Genomic DNA, 17888 nt, shown 5'->3' with positions numbered 1-17888 from the left:
TGATTTTCTAGATTTTTTTTCTTTCTAATGTTATTGAATATTCGAAGTGTAAAGTAATACAGCAATTCCAAAGCACTGAGTATGCTTACTCCCATGAACAATCCAAGCACACCACCAATATTCACTACTACATCAAGTTTAGTACGCAACGATTGTCGACGATATCTCTGAGTTGGCAAATTTGGTACTTTTATAGTCACGCTAATTGAACCATCAGCATTATGTGTACTAAAATAATATAAATATAATATCGATATTTACAATATATATCTGTTTACTAGTAAAATTATTAGAAAATTTTAAACTTATCAGAATATTGTGCTAAAAAAGAATATTGTATACTAAAAGATCCATGGTACATAAGAAATGAAGATGAACTATAGCATACATAATATAAACAAATACATCCGTCACTCATTTTGTATGTGGTTCACTTGAAAAAAAGTATAATTCACTAATTCTCAGGCCACACTATATACTCAACAGCATTAATTGCTGAACTTGCAATAACGAACTGCTCCACTCTTAAGAGCAGAAGTACACGAGATTTTGCACGAGCAACAACGATGAAAGACTATTCTAAGTTTAGCATTATAACTTTATTTAATTAACATATAATAAGCAATACAAAAAAAATTTATATCATTTTAATATAATACACAAATACTTGAGAGTCGAGAGTGTGCCAAAGCATATCAAAGTCAGAGAGCTAAAATTATTTGGTTCTGTAGATATGCAGACTAATTCAGAATTGCACTCGCTCAAATCTAATGCAATATATATTTCAACAGGAAAATATGCTGGGCTTTAAACTTTACTTCTGTGAATTTACCAGAATAACTTATCAGAATTCAACGGAGATCTTGTTACAGTAGATCATCCAAGTGGTCGCAGACACTATTGAGTGAAAGTGCTTTAGACACTAACTCGATTTTCATCAAGCGAAAAATATTTAATTTTAATTAATAACAAAAAAGTATAAATAAATTCAATGTGGCACTAAATTCTCTTACTTGATTTATCTATGATATTAGGTTGATATAGGTCTTTAGTTCAATAAAGGATTATTATAAAATTTTTTTATTTAAGAGATATAAGTTTCTTGTCTCTAGTAAAAAAAGAAAACTTTTTGAAATATTTCTTGAAGCAGTTTTTTTGTTCTATACGTTGATTTTATAAATAATCCCTTTTCGAGAAAGATAGTAGGGCAACTTGTAGGTCTTTTAACTGAGGGGAACTTGTAGGCAGTAAGCTTACTGAAGATACCAAATTCATATCTCTTAAAGTAAAATTTGTTATTAACCCTTTAAAATCTCAATTTTTGTACTTTATCCTTATTTTTTGCCAAATATACAAATGTTTAAAAAAAAACTACTTTCTTATTTAAGCTCAACAGACCCAAATTAACCTGAAACCATTAATGAAAAACTGTTATTATAATAAATTAATTTAAAATATAATTATAATAATTGTTTGAAATATTTGAAAGCTCTTATTTACTTATAATATTTCTCATAAACAGCTTGAAAATCGTCCTCCGTGCATGAAGGTAAACATTCACATTTAGTGCTTTCATCTTCACTTGTCCAATTTAGTACAGATCCAATATCAGGATTTATCAGTGATTTCTCATGTAAACAGCGTACGCCTTTTAGAGTACATTCCGGTATATTTTTATTGTCTTATAATATAAAAAATATATAAAATTAAAGAATACACATATCTATAAATATATACCTCCTGGTAATAAATGTGGCAAAGTACAATTACAAGAGTATAGCTGACGAAATCTCAAACAGTCTGATAGACAAGCACTAAAACTATAAACTCGATATAATGTATTAGGTAAAGTTTCATCAGGAAAACGACACTTCCGGTATTTAATGGATACATCACGTACTTCTGGGTCGTTAACCATATTCTCTACATAAATATAAAAATCCTTTTTCATACCAGGTTCTTTAAGCGACACTGATACACTTTGAACAGCACGATGTGGTATATCCTCTTCGTTTACTATCATTACCTGGGAATAGGGAGATATTTATTTGCGTTCAAAATTAGAAAATGAATAAAAAACTGTTATGTCAGTACCTTCATTGGTCGTTGAGTGAATATTTTCATTTCTGCAGTATCATCCACTGGATCTATAGCGGTGTGAAGCCAATTTTTACTGCCTCTAAAGAAATAAACTTTATAATTTAGTGGTTGTTATGCTGTACGAATTCAAATTTATATCTGGTACTAAGATAATAATTACTTAGTTTTATTTTTTCTATTTATTATAGATTCCGAATACTTCATTGTCTATTCTGTAATAACATCCTAAACATATCCTCTGTTAAAGATGTAAATAATATTTTATGTTATCAACAATTTGCTATAATAAGGTCTGTATTTAATAGTTTTAATATTAAGTGCAAACTTATTATTTAAACTTATTGTTAATAAATTAATAAGTCTTCATTTATGAAATTCTAAAAAAGATTTTCTTTGATGATTATATTATTATCAATTTTCCAGTGTAATTTTAACACGCAATATAATTTATATATAATACTATTATTTTTTATAATTAAGTTAATTCATTTATAATGTATGGTACATATATATATACATATCCATATATCTACAAATAGTTCCTGAAAGTGATCACTTGTCAGCCTTTGCCTTTCTATAGCTGACATATGCCAAAAATGCCAAAACGCAATTGGTAAACGATGGGGATCACAAGCACATATTACTTAACGGGTAAATATGGCTGTTAGTAGCCAAAACTTTTGAATGACATCACTATATGGTGAACAACTCTCGAAAAATCTTCGTACTGTACTGTACTCACTAGCGATCAGCGCAAAGCTGAACTCTGTATTAGTGGTGCTCTGTGTACCATACCTTCCATTGTGTTAAACCTAATGCTTCACTTAATGTCATTTGATATTGTTAGTAAACAATTGGCTGCATCATCTCCTCTAGACTCAAAGCTACCTCACAATGAAAGATTAGTGACTGTAGGCACGGATCAACTCTTAAACTTTCCAGTCTTACGGTAAACAACTTTGCCTACATTCCTCGCATTCCCAATTCCGACAAAAAATTCAATGTTAGTTTCCCTCTATAGATATATGGTTGTCAGGAGGTCCCTCTTTGTTCATATCCAGTATATGCGCAACACCGCCTTGCCACTCGTTCTTTTTTTAGAATCTTGGTCAAGACGTATCCTTAAATTGCACTAAAAGCTTAGCCCAAGGTTCAAGGTGGTTTAAAAGCTGTTTTTCCTTATACTGTAACACAATGGGCCTATAGGTCTAAGTGGATCCTTTTGGATCACTGGTACAACCAAATCTAACCTAAGTGTAAACATAGTCTAACAGATTTCTTATAAAATCAAAGGTAGTATATTAAATTGAGCAATATAATATATTGCAAGATTTATTTATTGCCTTTTTCATTTTTCTATTAAAGTCAAGTTATGATAAAGTGCCTTGTGTTCTACTGTACCTTTCATAATACCTAGAATGAGTTAAATGCAGTGCCAAGCCAACAGTAAGTGATTCATATCAATTTAGATTTCAGATGTTGTCAGATTAGGACAAACTTGTGATCTGTAAGTGATCTGGTAATAAATAATATTCATAAAAAATAAATTTCGCATTACTCTACGGTAATGGTTTATGGGTTAAGCTTATGAACTGTGGGTTTATGTACTGGGATCAGCTTGATCTATATAATTTATAGAACATTAAATTTGACTTCCGTAATTATTCAATATCACAACCACACTCTTGTATTACAACAGATTCTTTAGCTTTAATAAATAATGACTCCAAGGAATACCAAATTAATTAAGAGATTCTTATTTTATACCCTCTAAACTTACCGATGATTATTCTGCAAAGAGTTCATCAAGAAACAATTTCCAAATGGAGTAAAAATTTGAAGAAAATATTGGCAGCAATCAAAAACTCTATCTGCAATTTTGCATTTAACGAAGTAAGCGCTACAATTCACAGCCAGCTAAAAAATTAAAATTAGATTATTCTTATTTAATTACTAATATTGTTATATACTTTCTCCATAACGTCTCTATAACCACTTTCTGGACATTGACTGCATTCTTCGCATTCTTCTAATTCTTCACATGTATTCATAACAGAATGATAATAATCTTCCGGATACAGAAAAATTGATAGAAACTTTTCGACATTATCATTGTATTCACCATCAAAGCCAGTTCCCAAACTTTAAATTAAATAAATTAATTAAATATTTAATTCTTTAACAATGTTAAGACTTACGAGTTAACATATGCCTCCAAGTCGTCACCATATGCTCCAATATTTTGAGCTTCGCAAACGCATAAAGAAGGAAAATGAAAATGTCGCATCGGGGAAAGTGATTCATAGACTATACTAACTGGTTTATTCTCAAATTCTAATTTAAAATCATTTATCAAATAATAGGCTCCCCATGACGAAAGAATCAAACAAGTTAACCAAAAAATCCGTTCGGTAAAGTGTAGACTTATACCACAATCAAGGATTAGAATTTTAATATCATAACCAAAATACTTACTTTCTATTTGCTATATAACCCAATCCAGCTATTGTACAATTCTCACAATATTCCCTTATATATGCTATAAACTTATTAGCCATATTCAGTATATGAATATATATTTTCAAGCAATTTATTAGATCTGCTATAACCTCTTCAGTAAGCTATTCTTAAGGATGGTAGAAATTGTAGTGGAAAATCTGAGTCCTTTTTCTAAAACGTCCTCCGAATGACTGTTCGTTAATGTTAAGATACTTTATTAAATTTTAATTTTTTATTATTTTTATTTTTAATTAAACCAGATAGATTAATCTTGTTTGAATACATTGTAAAAAACATGTAAAGGTACTTAAAGCTGAAAAGTATTACGTGATTTAAGTAATTATAAGTCAACAGCACTCCAACCTAATTAATCAATTAACGATATAACACACAATAATAAAAGTAAAACAAACTATATGTTTATATGCAATGTTTATATATATGGATTTGACTTTGTAATTACTATGTTTAGTAATCATAAACCTAACTACATAATTCCGGGAATACTAGATTCTAGGTCTTATAAGAAATATATTTTTATTAAAGTATAGAATAAGTGAAAGTGCCTGTGTTGATATAATTGAATACCTGAGTTAAAGATACCTACGGCAATGATTGGGTTATTAGTACTTATCAATAACTGTATTTAAAATACTATTAAAGGACAGATAGCTTTTAATTCTTAGAGCATACAAATGTGTACTATGAACTAAAATTAATGATTACTAAAATTATCATTCTTTATTGAAGTAAAAATATATTTTAATATAATGCATTTGAATGATTTCAATCTTCATATGTATATATACAGAAAGATTTATCCCATAACTGCTTAATTCCGGTGTTGCTATATTTTATTAGACCTTGTTATCTTATATTGAAAGTAAAATATTTATCACTTTAAATGGTGATAATATCACTATTACTAATTATATATTATCAATAAAAATTTATCAATAATATTAATTTAAAATATTGGTTATTAAAAGTCTCTTGAAGTATTTAGTATTATTCCAATATAAACACTCTAATACAATTATATATCTAAAAAAATTCTTGAACTTATAAGCAATTCTTTTATATCAAAATTAAACATTGTATGACTTTTTTCTTTATATATTTATATTAATATCAAAATTGTTACAAAAATGAAAAATTACGTCCATTTTTTGCAGCGGTGACTTCTATCCATTCATATAAGGCAGGTACACTAGCATAAACACCTGGGAAATTTTTACGTGCGCAACCAGTTCCCCACGATACTATACCAAGTAATTCATTATCACATATTAATGGACCACCGGAGTCACCTTGACAAGCATCTTTGCCTCCATCATTGACTCCAGCACACAACATACGAGAAGTTAATAGTATGTAGTAGGATTTTTTACAAACAGCTTGATCAACTAAATTAACATTAACTACTTGCAATTGATCAGGTATGGTGCCACCTTCTTCTAAAGTACCCCAGCCAGATACGGTAATTTCTGTACCAGTTGGTGGCAAATTTTTCGCCAAACCAATCGGTTGTATGTTTGGACCATAGTCAAAGTTATCAGTTAACACTAAAATAGCAACATCGTTATCGTTGTTCAAAGTTGAATATTTTTCATGTACAATAAATTTGTAGACAGGTATTTCAGCCAATGGAGTTTCACTTAATAATGTTGTTCCAGCCACAATAGTTAAATCGGTTGCTTCTATTCCAACAACACAGTGTGCTGCACTTACTATAACATTAGATGTATAAATGCTTCCACCACAACGGTGCCTGCCTTTATATCGCATAGATATTTGGTGAGGGTATTTACTTATCTCTGTCGGTTCACCACCGACAATGCGACCATCGGGCATTGCTAAATTGCCAATGGATGAAATGTCACCTAAAACGCTGGTGAATAGAATACCGCTCACAAATACTGTAATCCACAACATAACGAACACCGAACTGACTGTTTTTCAAAGTGATTAGTAAAACTTTTTATTAAATGGATTTGTACACTTATTGTGATCATAAATAATGTTATCTAAACGATATGCAAGTTTAGATATGTAAGAGGTTATAAATTAAATACTTCTAAATTTAACTTAACTCATATTTCTTTTCAGAGAAGTGTAATAATTAATTCTTTGTTATGACCATAAAGAAATCAACGGACTATACCTATTAAGTATACGTGTGGCAGATTAGATTATATAGAACTTGCTGTTCCGCGATTCAATTTTTAATAGGTAAAGTGTCTAATCACATTTAACTTGTTAAATGCTAGCATAATCCTTGTAACTATTATCTTCAAGTTGACACACAGCCTACATATGGCCCTCTCTGGATAACTATAATTATCAGTGCGTAGTGAACTAATCTGTGCAGCGAAACTTTCCTCATGGATATATGTGGTTATGCGTCAAGCTAGTATAGTGTTTGATTCGTCACCCTCAGGTAGAAGACGTCCACTCACTACTACCAGCAAACAAAAGTAATTCTATGATCGTGGCGGAGGCTACTAGACATAGCTATGACATATGTATAAAATGACCAAGTAAGTAAGTATATTTTTATCATCCAAAGGTCATCAAATTGGTTCGTATGGACCAAAAGGAACAGATCTTAAAAAAATTCCCTTTATAAAAACAAACAAAACCAGTTATGATAACGATGTATTTAATATCCATCAATATATCATCTAAAATCGGAAATCTGGTTTCCGATTTGATGACAATTAGATACTATATTTTCGCCACCGATATATTTCTATTAGGGGGTAGCCCGTTACCACATAGACCTTCTTTTCATTGTGAAATATTATGAAATATTCCTTTGGGCACATTTTTAGGACTGCTATCGTATATGTCTTCTTGGCTACACCCATATTTGGTAATCTGCTGAAACTAAATTGCTATTTTGCGATTTAGGACATATTAAAATCGATTCGCAAAACTTTATTTTATTTCATTTATTATTAAATATAAATTTTTGAAATATTTGTTAACAAAAAAATATATCATATATATTATCACAAAAAAAATATAGATTATACATTTATTACTTTCTGATTGCAACACAATTACTGATATGCAGCAATTTTTTCTAGTAACCAATTACGTAAATGTGCTACATCGGCACTAATACCTGGCAAGTTTGGTTGAGTACAATCTAATTGTCTAGAAAGAATACCAGCTAGCTTATCATTTACAACAACGGGACCACCAGAATCCCCTTCACAATCATTGTTGCCGGCTGCATTTATACAAAACATAGAATCAGTTATTTGTCCCTTATGATCCTCTTTACATTGATCGTGACTAACAATAGGTACACGCGTAACCTGTAAAACTTCTGTCAATGACGATTTAGTTCTTCTCCAACCAGTTATTGTTGCAGTTGCACCTGTAATCGGACTGCTCTTCACCAAATCAATAGTTCCAATTGTAAAGTTATTCGGCCTTAAAGGTAAACCAAGAACTAATATAGCAATATCGTTTTCAGCTGTATTAGGTTTATAATTCTCATTCATAATGATTTCTTTCACTGGCACAATAGTACCGCTATTGTCGCTACGATAATTACTACCAGCAACTACCTTGAATTGACTTGGCACTGTACCAATAACACAATGTGCTGCTGTTATTACAATTATATCCGAATATATGGCACCACTACATATGTGCTCGTAAGATTGTTCTGGTTCAAAGAGACTCTTGTAACGAAGACTTACTTGATAATTATAAACAGCGATGTGAGCGTCCTTACCTCCAACGATGCGTGAAGTATTGTCTTCCAAGTTCGCATTTGTGTTGATATTATTTAGTGACGCCGTTAAAGTGCTTGCAGCTAGCACTAATAGTGTAATGTAATAACAAGCACTATTCATGATATTTTACAAAAATTTTGTTTGTAATTTACTAACAAATATTCTATAAATTTTAACTTTTTGATTTTTAGAAGACAATTTTGTAACTTAGTTATTCTACTGTTCTGGACATACTAAATTGTTGCGATAAAATAAGTAATGTTTTGCAATAACAATATCACTTAAGATATAAATACGATATTTGACAATAAAGATAAAAAGCTGTTTTTTTTTTATTTAAACAATTTATTATATCCATATACGTATTTAGTAGAGGGTTGTAAAAAATTATTTCTCTGCACTATAGAAAAATATATTAAAAATCTAAATAATCGAATATATATTAAAAAATATATAAAAAACTAACTAATAAACAAAAAATTAATAGATCCACGCATTAATAGATCCCGCCACGCATTCCTCTTTACAACCGGGGCCACTATGTTTCTGAGCGCAGAGTGTACACCTAGCTAAAAACCCTGAAAATTGCTCCAACTCCACCTCCTTCATATATAAGCCCATCTTTTTCTAAATCAGTACGACCATGTTTTTTCTGGCTTTAATAAATTTACCTTACCAAATACTATGCCTATCTACTTTCCTCGCTGCCCCTCATTACTGGAATGGAGTTGCATCCGCTGCAATTTTCCACAATCATTCCTAAGAGATGCTTTTAGTAGGTAGTCTCACACTATAGCTTTCGATGCTTTCCACATACTACAGAAAAAGTGTAGTCCTTCCCTCTTCTTTATTTCAATCTTGCGTGCCTCTAATCTTTATAAGTCTTAAAGTAATTTAGCCCACTGTGCTTAGAATGTTATTGTAATCTTATTGTAGTATTTTAATAGTATTAATGATATGATAAATATCCGTACACATATTGCCTATATGGTGGTATATCTACAAGCAAATGTTTAATCTTATCAACAAATAAGTTCAATATCACTTCTACTAACAAATAGCTAATTGTTAATAATAGTAATACGTACGACCAACTAAACAAAGAATAAGGAATGTGCAGTTTATAAAAAACAATTTTAATTTGTTAATTATTTACATAAGAATTTCATTTGTCACTGCTGCATTCTGCTCAATCCAATCAACAAGACGCACTACATTTGTGTAAACGCCAGGATTATATTTTCGCCCACACCCATAACCCCACGAAACGATACCAATCACTTTTCCATCAACTAATAATGGACTGCCGGCATCACCTTGACAGGCGTCTACACCACCATTAACATACCCAGCACATACTTCCGTATCAGTAATAGAATGCCAAAAATAATAAGCCTTGCATGCAGCCTGATCCATAGTTGGTACATTAATTTCGCGCAAATTTTCACTGATAGTACCAATTTCAGTATTTTTACCCCAACCAGCTACTACACCCATTTTACCAGTTTTTGGTAATTCTTTGGCCAAAGATATAGCTTTTGTATTAAAACCATTTAAAGTTATATTAGTGCCTAAATGCAGTAGTGCTATATCTATAGAATCATTTGTATGTAAAGCAACTTCTCGAACTGTATGCATTGCGCCATCCTGCGCTGCACCTGAACTATAGCTGGTGCCTGTTATAACTTTTATATTGGAGGGATTGGTGTTACGCACACAGCTGGCTGTAGTTAAAATTATGTTAGCTGAGTATATGCTACCACTGCAGTAGTGCTCATAGGCAGATATTTCACTGAATCTTTTTCGAATCGATACCAGATAGGCATGCTTAAATATAGTAGTTGTTAGACCATCTAATATGCGTTGCTGTAGTCCTGTAGGTTTATTTTCAGCTAATACGTATCCTTGACTTGTAGTGAAGACAACTATTAGACAAATGAAGAAAAATGTTTGAATTTGATAGATCATGTTCGATTTGATGTTGAGTTTAACGAGGCGAAGTCAAGACTACTGAAGGTGTTAAGCAATAAAAATAATATTACAGTGATTTGTAGCTACTAGGTTTTAATAAGTACTTCAGTAGATAAGCAGATAAGACATAATAAAATCAAATGCAATGCTTTTTCATTTAAATAATTCATAAATTATTAACTTTAATTGATTACTGAATACAGATATACTGTATATGATACTGTAGATAGATATAGTAGTGTTATCAAAGACATTTAATTAGACTTACAAAGCAATAAATCATATAACAAGGCTATTTATAGAGCAAAGCCAATAAAGTCTTTAAACCCCTCATATTTAATATCCATTTATATGTTTTTAAAGAACTTCAACTTAGTGTCTCTTCTTAATACGTTTATTAAAAGTACTTGTTTTTAAAATGTCTACTAATTTGATTCCAACATATTGCCTCTGTTATTTTCACTAGGCTCTTTGTAATAAAACAAAGATTATCCAATTCATCAGAAAAGAGGTCCAGCTTATATATAAAAATAATATATCCTCTCTTATATTGTAGTTACTTACTATAATTTCTATGTCAACGTCTATAGTTAACTGCGAGCAAAATTAGGCATCACCTTTTAAAGAAACGCAGTAGTTTGTCATGTTAACTGAATATATGGTAGATAGTTAAATTGGAAAGGCATACTCAATATATGAAATGTCATGTTGAATTAATGCGAATAAAAATGAGTGATGATGGTTTCATTTTTGAGAGTTTTTTGTTTAATATGTAACATTTACTTATAGCCTCTGAAGGTCTTTCCGGTGATCTCCTTGCAACTTAAGTCCATTACTATAAGTGTCATATTATAAAGGTTGTAAAAAATTCAAAACTAACTTAAAAGCCAATCTTTATCTAATCTATATAATACAATATCTAATCTGAGAACATCTTAATACATTAGTTTTAAGGCAATAATACCTGTCTTTTTCATGAGTTAACCATTTTAATAACACGGTTAATTTGATGCTAAACGCACCAATAAGCAACACTTGCTGACTACAGTGATCGGCCACTCGTACTGTAGTTCAATTGAGCATCAATTGTTGGTTAATTAAGACAGCTCTACGAAAATGCATCAACTAGATTTTGGACTTAACTAACTACTGTAGCCAGTGACTGTTAACAAATTGTACATTAGACATGAAGATTATATTTTGATTCTAAAACGCCATTATCAACGTGATCAATGATTGTGTCTATACAATCAATATACAGATAAGATCTATAGATCTTGTCATATTATATAGATCAATTTCTTTATAACATTCAAAATATTTTATATAACATTAACCACTAAAAACTATTTACATCATTCATTTTTATATTTTATTGGCAGTATAACACTTTTCCGAAGTTACAATAATACATTTTTAAATATCTTTATAGTATTGTTTTCAATTTATTTTATTTATTTCTGCTGCAATTGTGTTATCAATCCACGTCACATAACTCTTAACCAACGAATATACTGTCGGATAGCCAGGTCGTGCACAACCACGCCCCCAAGAGACTAAACCAACTAATTCATCATCTACCACTAATGGTCCTCCTGTATCACCTTGACAAGCATCCTTACCACCTGTCGCAACATAACCAGCACAGATCATACGTTCGGTAACTTCATCGCCACTAACCTTATAAATATTATTACAATCAGCTGAGCTAACAATTGGTACTTGAGTCTCTTCTAAATTGTAAGATGATGGTCCAAATTCTTCACGATAACCCCAACCTGCAATGGTGGCCATTTTACCAGCGCTAGGTAAACTATTTCTAATTGCGATAGGATGAATAACTAAATTTTTAAAATTAAATGGTTCTTCCAATATCAATACGCCGATATCATAATCAGCTGTCCATACTGAATATTTCTCATGAGAGATCCATTTTTTCACAGGATATAATTGACCATCTACACCAGTTCGTGTATTACCAGCCGCTTTAACATAGATACGTTCAAAATGAGCATATGGTACTATACACTGAGCACTAGTGATGACCACTTGTTGACTGTATACAACGCCAGCGCATCTATGCAAACTTGTACTGTTCACGCTTTCCTTGTATCTTATGGACACTATATATGGATGTTTCCAAGGATCGACAACTTCGCCCCCAATAATGCGACCTTCTGGTGCTGCTACCACTACTGCAGCTATTATAATGACGATGCTGAGAATTAATTGAACTTTACACATACTTATTAAGTTTGTTGTGAAAATTGGATGGCCTTCTGCTTTCTTTTCTGGTATCGTGTGAGTTTAACGCTTTTAATTCAACTAATTTAGAATTCATGGAATTAAGTTTTGACTTCACGGTTATCGCGCTTACGGTCATTATCGTTAGATAAGCCTTTTATAGTTCATATTAATAAGTAAACAATAAAAATTTGTTAATGTTTTTCGATTATGAAAATTTCAAAGGTTTATTCGAATAATTTTTAAAATTTTATCAATGAAATTCATAATCATATAGTTTATATTAAAATTAATAGGTTCCGCTTTCGAAATTTATGTTGTGTGTGTGTTGTAATTAATTATAATTTGTTTCTATTAACTCTGTTAGTGAGTAGGTTGAAAAGAAGTCAATTTGTATTAATTTATTTAATATCAAAATATGCTCATAAAACACGCTTTTTGATGCAAGCATTCACTCTATTCGAAAATCATTCTATTCCAATCCATTTGCTTGCTAATCAATATTTTCATTTGTTTATAACTAGTATAAAAACCTATAGTAACTAGAGAAATATATGACACAAACAATAATTAGGTCGGCCGGGAAATATCAAATATTAAGTTCAGTAAATGCATTGCAGTAGTACTGCGCAGAATTAACCTACAGTCTACAGTCACTGGGTAATATATTCTAATAAATTGGACCACAGTGAGAGTAGGCAGTTACTGTAACCTTCAACTGTGTTTTAAATGTGCGTTGTATATTAGTTTCGCAATAAATTCAAGCATACATATACTCGAAATCTATTCGATTTCTTAGAACATAATTATCATAACCTCCTATTATTGCATACATAGTATTTCAAATTAATCTAAAATTATTTTACCATTAGAAGATAAAAATTCAAAACTACTAAATGGAAAAAATTCAACTTTGAACTGATGTTAAAACTGTATGGAACAAAATATATTATCGTCCCATAAATTGACCCACTCATTTGCAGTGGCGTATCGAAGAAATTGTACCAAAGGAGATATACTAAAACATATTATTATTATTGTTAGAACATAAGATAAGATCAGAAGACAGTTAAGGCCACTAACTGGCTTGGTGCCTCAATGAATGTGACTCTTGGAGTACCGATTTTTGAACCCCCGTAAATTTCAAGAAAAGCATCAACCTACTATTTTTCTTAATAAATGAAAGGCACTTGCGGCATGTTTGATATCCCTATCGACCTGGCCTTTATGTAATAAAATTAACTACTAAGAATTTATGAATACGAACTGCTTCAATATTTGAAGCTTAATTGCAGTTTATTTATTATAATGGAAAATGCAAAATCCATTTAACACTGATTCTAGAGTTATGAAAACTCAGAAGAAAAAAGAAGAACAATTACACGTTTTCTCTATGATTGCGTAGTTTGAGTTACCACAAGGAATAGATTTTTAAAGATGTATCTCAATTATATCAGTTACTATTCAGCAGACTGATAAACTGGATAAGTAGATCAGCGGGGTGATAAACTAGATCAGTGAATCAGCGAAATGATAAATTGGATTAGTTGATCAACGTAGTAATAAACTGGATCAGTGGATCAGCGGACTGATAAACTGGAACTGGATCAGTGGATCGCTGATCGTCAAACACAATAAATTAAATAAATAAATTTTGAAATACTTGAGCTCAATAGATTGGATTTAAGTGTACCTGACGGGCTTTACTTTAACAAATCAGTATTGATTATATTTTATCTATTTTAATCTTTTCATTTTATTTAAAAGATTAATTTTCATTCAAAATATCCCTTGTAATTAAAATTTTTAATAATTTTATTATTTTTTTAAATTAATTGTGAATATTAGCTACTAATACAAAAGTTTATTTATTGATCTTATAATTTTAATGACTCGCTTTCAATCCAATCCTTGAAATGTACTATGTTTGTATAAACTCCAGGACTATTTTTACTTGCGCAACCACTTCCCCAAGCTACCAAACCAAGTAATTTATTACCATCTATACTCAAAGGACTACCAGCATCTCCGAAACATGCATCAGCATAACCATTACTATGATCGCTACCAACACATATCATTGCCTCACTAACACGTTGATCACCATAAGCTTCCATACAGGCATCCACAGATAAAATTTCTACAGTTGCTGCTTGTAATTCTTCAGACATATCTCTCACATCTCCGTTTGTAGAAGCCCATCCAGCAATTTTGGCAGAACCATTCATAGGTAATATATTCGCTAGAGGTATGGCAGCAATAATTCTTGGCTTATTTTTCTCTAAGTCAATTGATAAATGAACAATAGCCAAATCGTTATCCATTAACCAAATATTGAAATCTGGGTGAATCAAATATTTGTCTATTGGGTAAACATAACCGTCTTGTTGAGTGCGATAATTTGTTCCAGCCACTACCTGCAACTGATTTATAGCTTGTCCGATGACACAAGTAGCTGTAGTCAGTACAATTCTAGGATTATATATTGCCGCAGTGCAACGATGTTCAAATGGAGTTTTGGAGTTCTTCTTACTACGCAGTGAAACTAAGTACGGCGCTTCTTGTATACCAATTTTTGTTCCGCCGACTATGCGCGTATTGTCATTTGAATTATTCGGGTACGGTACCGCATATTTAAATATGTTAAATATAAAAATAATGAAAATTAAAATGCAAAAATTTAATTTCGGCATTTTACGTTCAGAACTTGCACTTTTCTTTACGGATTACTTTATATACTGACAAAGAGCGTCAACACTCTAGAAATGTACGAAGACTGCTCTATTAGGTCATAAGAAATTTTTGGTTTGATTGATATTTCTTGACTGTTATCTATATAAATTGATAAAAATATATAAATGTTTATGTCTTTCAAGTAATTTAAATCTAACCCATTTTTATTGACAGTGGTTGCCAAACTTTATTGATTGATTTCAACTTAATTTATATCTGTTATAAACAATTTGTTATAAAATATCTACTTAATACCACTTAAGTTGAAATACAATAATAATGTAATGCAAGAGATCATATGATCTCTTATATCATCGATCGCTAAATTTGTTGATGTTTTCAATATTATTTTTTTACTTACACTGAAAGTAACAATACATGATGTGATCGACAATCTTTTGATCAGTAGTAATGGATGACATTGGGTATTCAGAAATATCAGCAATTCAAAAATGCTTTTTAACATCATAACCATAAAGATATCTAAGCTAAAATTATAAACGAGGGAAAGAAGAAACCTACTAATACTGATTGGATGATTATATTTCTAAACTCTGTGTAAGAGGTTATTGTAACCACGATTAAATTTATAGACAGAAAGAACAATATATGTGTTAAGTTAAAGATGTTGTAATTCCTTCAATGATATCGATAAATTGTGCGGGATTACAGAAGACACGCCAACAATATCGTACAAATAAATGGCCAGAAGTTGTCTCATTAATCTCATATTAATAAGCAGATCTATAGAAAATTGGACTGCGTAAACTACATCAAACGGAAGTGTACGGAACACCTAGCAAAGTGCTAGGGAAAAGTTATCAAAAAGTTATATCATTACTCAATATTAAAAGACTTTTATATAGCGAAGTTGGGAACAAGACATTCGTATCTTACCAAAAGTTTTAACGCCACTATTATTTTTAAACTGTTTTATATCGAAAGTGTTTATTCAGATATATTTCCTAATATTTTTTAATAAAAATTTTTAATATTCTCTAATTTTTGTTTTGTTTTTTCTAGTGCTGTAAACGGGTACCATTATTTTTAATTTTTACTAAATTTTTGGTGCTGTCAGCTGTCTTTACTCTAGTAATTAAATCATTCATTACTCTAGTAAATGTTACGAAGGACCCTTCTTTCTCTCAATGACGGCAACTTCTACATTTTCACATCTGCAACTTTAATTATTGTTGTTTTTTTTTCTTGTTGTAATATATATATGTATATTGTATATGCTTGTATTCGCAATTTTGTATTACAGTAAATATTATTACTGGGAACAAATTTTTTGTTTTTTATGTAATATTATTTATTAACATTTTAAAGAAAGAAAAACTACTTTTTATAGTGCAAAACTTTTCAGTCAGGTTAGGTTAGATTATACTAGGGGATCCACTTAGGCCTATTGGCTAACTGTGTAAACTGTGTATATAGATGAAAAGTCAGGGTTTAAAACCACCTAGAACCTTTTCAGTCAGTTAATTATTTCTAATTATTTTTTCATTTCAATTTAATTTATTATCATTTAAAATTATGAAGTGTAGGAGTTTTCAAAATAATTTTTTTAATTTCTAATAGAAAAAATTCAGAACCGCTGTTTTATTATTATAATCATATATATATAGATTTATATCTATATTACTATAATATAAAAATATATTTATGTAAACAGTTTTAAACATATTTTGATTTCAATTATTTCTTTATATATATGTACATATATATAAAAACTTATCTTTAATTGATTTATGGACCACTACAAAATTTCGTTAGAATTCATAAATTGATAATTGAGAGATTTTTAAAGTGCCTAGCAATCATGAATCATAATTTGTTTATAAATATGAACTTTAGTTTTAGAAAAAAAATTAAGTAAAAATAGACAATTGAAATAAAAATTTCAGTGAATGAACGTCATTAAAATTATCTAGATAATAAATTTCAACATTCATTGATATCTCGAACTATCATCAATAATTGTATTAAAATCGAGTACATATAGTCAATTTTGTTAAGTACATAACAAGTTACAATGTTGCGTTATCTGTAATGATAATACAATATATAATTTTGTTTCTATTACTAATAGACTGATAATAACACTAATATAAAATACAAAAAACTTTTAGATTAGTATTGAAAGCTTAGCTAGCTAAGAAAAGATAGAGGAACATTGATGTAAAACACCATTCACGATTTCCTGAAATGTTCTTTAATGTTTTGCTTCTCTTCAGTTAAAGAGAATAAACAGAACACTATGAAAATGTTTTAACAATTATACAGAGCACTAGAATAAGCTGGCCTAGATAAACCTAGTCCACTCGGCGTTAAGCTTCTTGCTCTTACCTCTCTCCTCTGATCACTGAAATGATGTTTCCACATTACTATGGAAATCTTTTCCATTCATTCCTAATAGATGGTTTTAGTGGATTCAAGTCTCACACTGTGGCTTTAGACGCTTTTCACATATTACAAAAAAAAACAGAACACTATGCAATATAGTATTCGTGTACATATAGGTACACTCTAAGTGTAAACTACAATCGAGTGATCGTATCATGCATTCATTTTGCACAATTTAACTAA

General features: G+C 30.4%; 6 protein-coding genes across 6 annotated transcripts; all 6 read right to left on the bottom strand.

Annotated features, from left to right (window-relative positions):
• Window positions 1-29: 29 nt before the first annotated feature.
• LOC119674291 (sodium channel protein Nach-like) lies at window positions 30-4658 on the bottom strand (the record flags this gene model as incomplete). The annotated part of the gene is made up of 8 exons (XM_038085423.1): window positions 4576-4658; window positions 4299-4523; window positions 4071-4242; window positions 3881-4017; window positions 2095-2179; window positions 1738-2026; window positions 1501-1681; window positions 30-228 (listed from the first exon to the last, which is right to left on the bottom strand). Coding segments are annotated over exons 1-8 (1371 nt in total), but the record flags the coding sequence as incomplete, so codon positions are not given.
• A 1081-nt stretch (window positions 4659-5739) lies between these two features.
• Window positions 5740-6546, bottom strand: LOC119674290 (trypsin delta-like). The gene has a single exon (XM_038085422.1). The coding sequence runs from the start codon at window positions 6532-6534 to the stop codon at window positions 5740-5742; it is 795 nt and encodes a 264-aa protein (XP_037941350.1). The 5' UTR covers window positions 6535-6546.
• Window positions 6547-7623: 1077 nt separating this feature from the next.
• On the bottom strand, window positions 7624-8559 carry LOC119676316 (trypsin zeta-like). Its single transcript, XM_038087556.1, has one exon. The coding sequence runs from the start codon at window positions 8469-8471 to the stop codon at window positions 7665-7667; it is 807 nt and encodes a 268-aa protein (XP_037943484.1). The 5' UTR covers window positions 8472-8559; the 3' UTR covers window positions 7624-7664.
• A 922-nt stretch (window positions 8560-9481) lies between these two features.
• On the bottom strand, window positions 9482-10371 carry LOC119676315 (trypsin eta-like). Its single transcript, XM_038087555.1, has one exon. The coding sequence runs from the start codon at window positions 10317-10319 to the stop codon at window positions 9504-9506; it is 816 nt and encodes a 271-aa protein (XP_037943483.1). The 5' UTR covers window positions 10320-10371; the 3' UTR covers window positions 9482-9503.
• A 1333-nt stretch (window positions 10372-11704) lies between these two features.
• Window positions 11705-12632, bottom strand: LOC119676317 (trypsin eta-like). Its single transcript, XM_038087558.1, has one exon. The coding sequence runs from the start codon at window positions 12564-12566 to the stop codon at window positions 11763-11765; it is 804 nt and encodes a 267-aa protein (XP_037943486.1). The 5' UTR covers window positions 12567-12632; the 3' UTR covers window positions 11705-11762.
• Window positions 12633-14409: 1777 nt separating this feature from the next.
• Window positions 14410-15379, bottom strand: LOC119676314 (trypsin eta-like). Its single transcript, XM_038087554.1, has one exon. It carries the CDS (start codon window positions 15257-15259, stop codon window positions 14444-14446), a length of 816 nt encoding a protein of 271 aa, XP_037943482.1. The 5' UTR covers window positions 15260-15379; the 3' UTR covers window positions 14410-14443.
• Between the last annotated feature and the right edge of the window lie 2509 nt (window positions 15380-17888).

Source organism: Teleopsis dalmanni, chromosome 2, assembly GCF_002237135.1.
Source record: "Teleopsis dalmanni isolate 2A chromosome 2, ASM223713v2, whole genome shotgun sequence".
Lineage (NCBI taxonomy): Eukaryota > Metazoa > Arthropoda > Insecta > Diptera > Diopsidae > Teleopsis > Teleopsis dalmanni.
The sequence above is the reverse complement of the archived record's forward strand: the minus strand, read 5'-3'. Positions and strand labels throughout refer to the sequence as shown.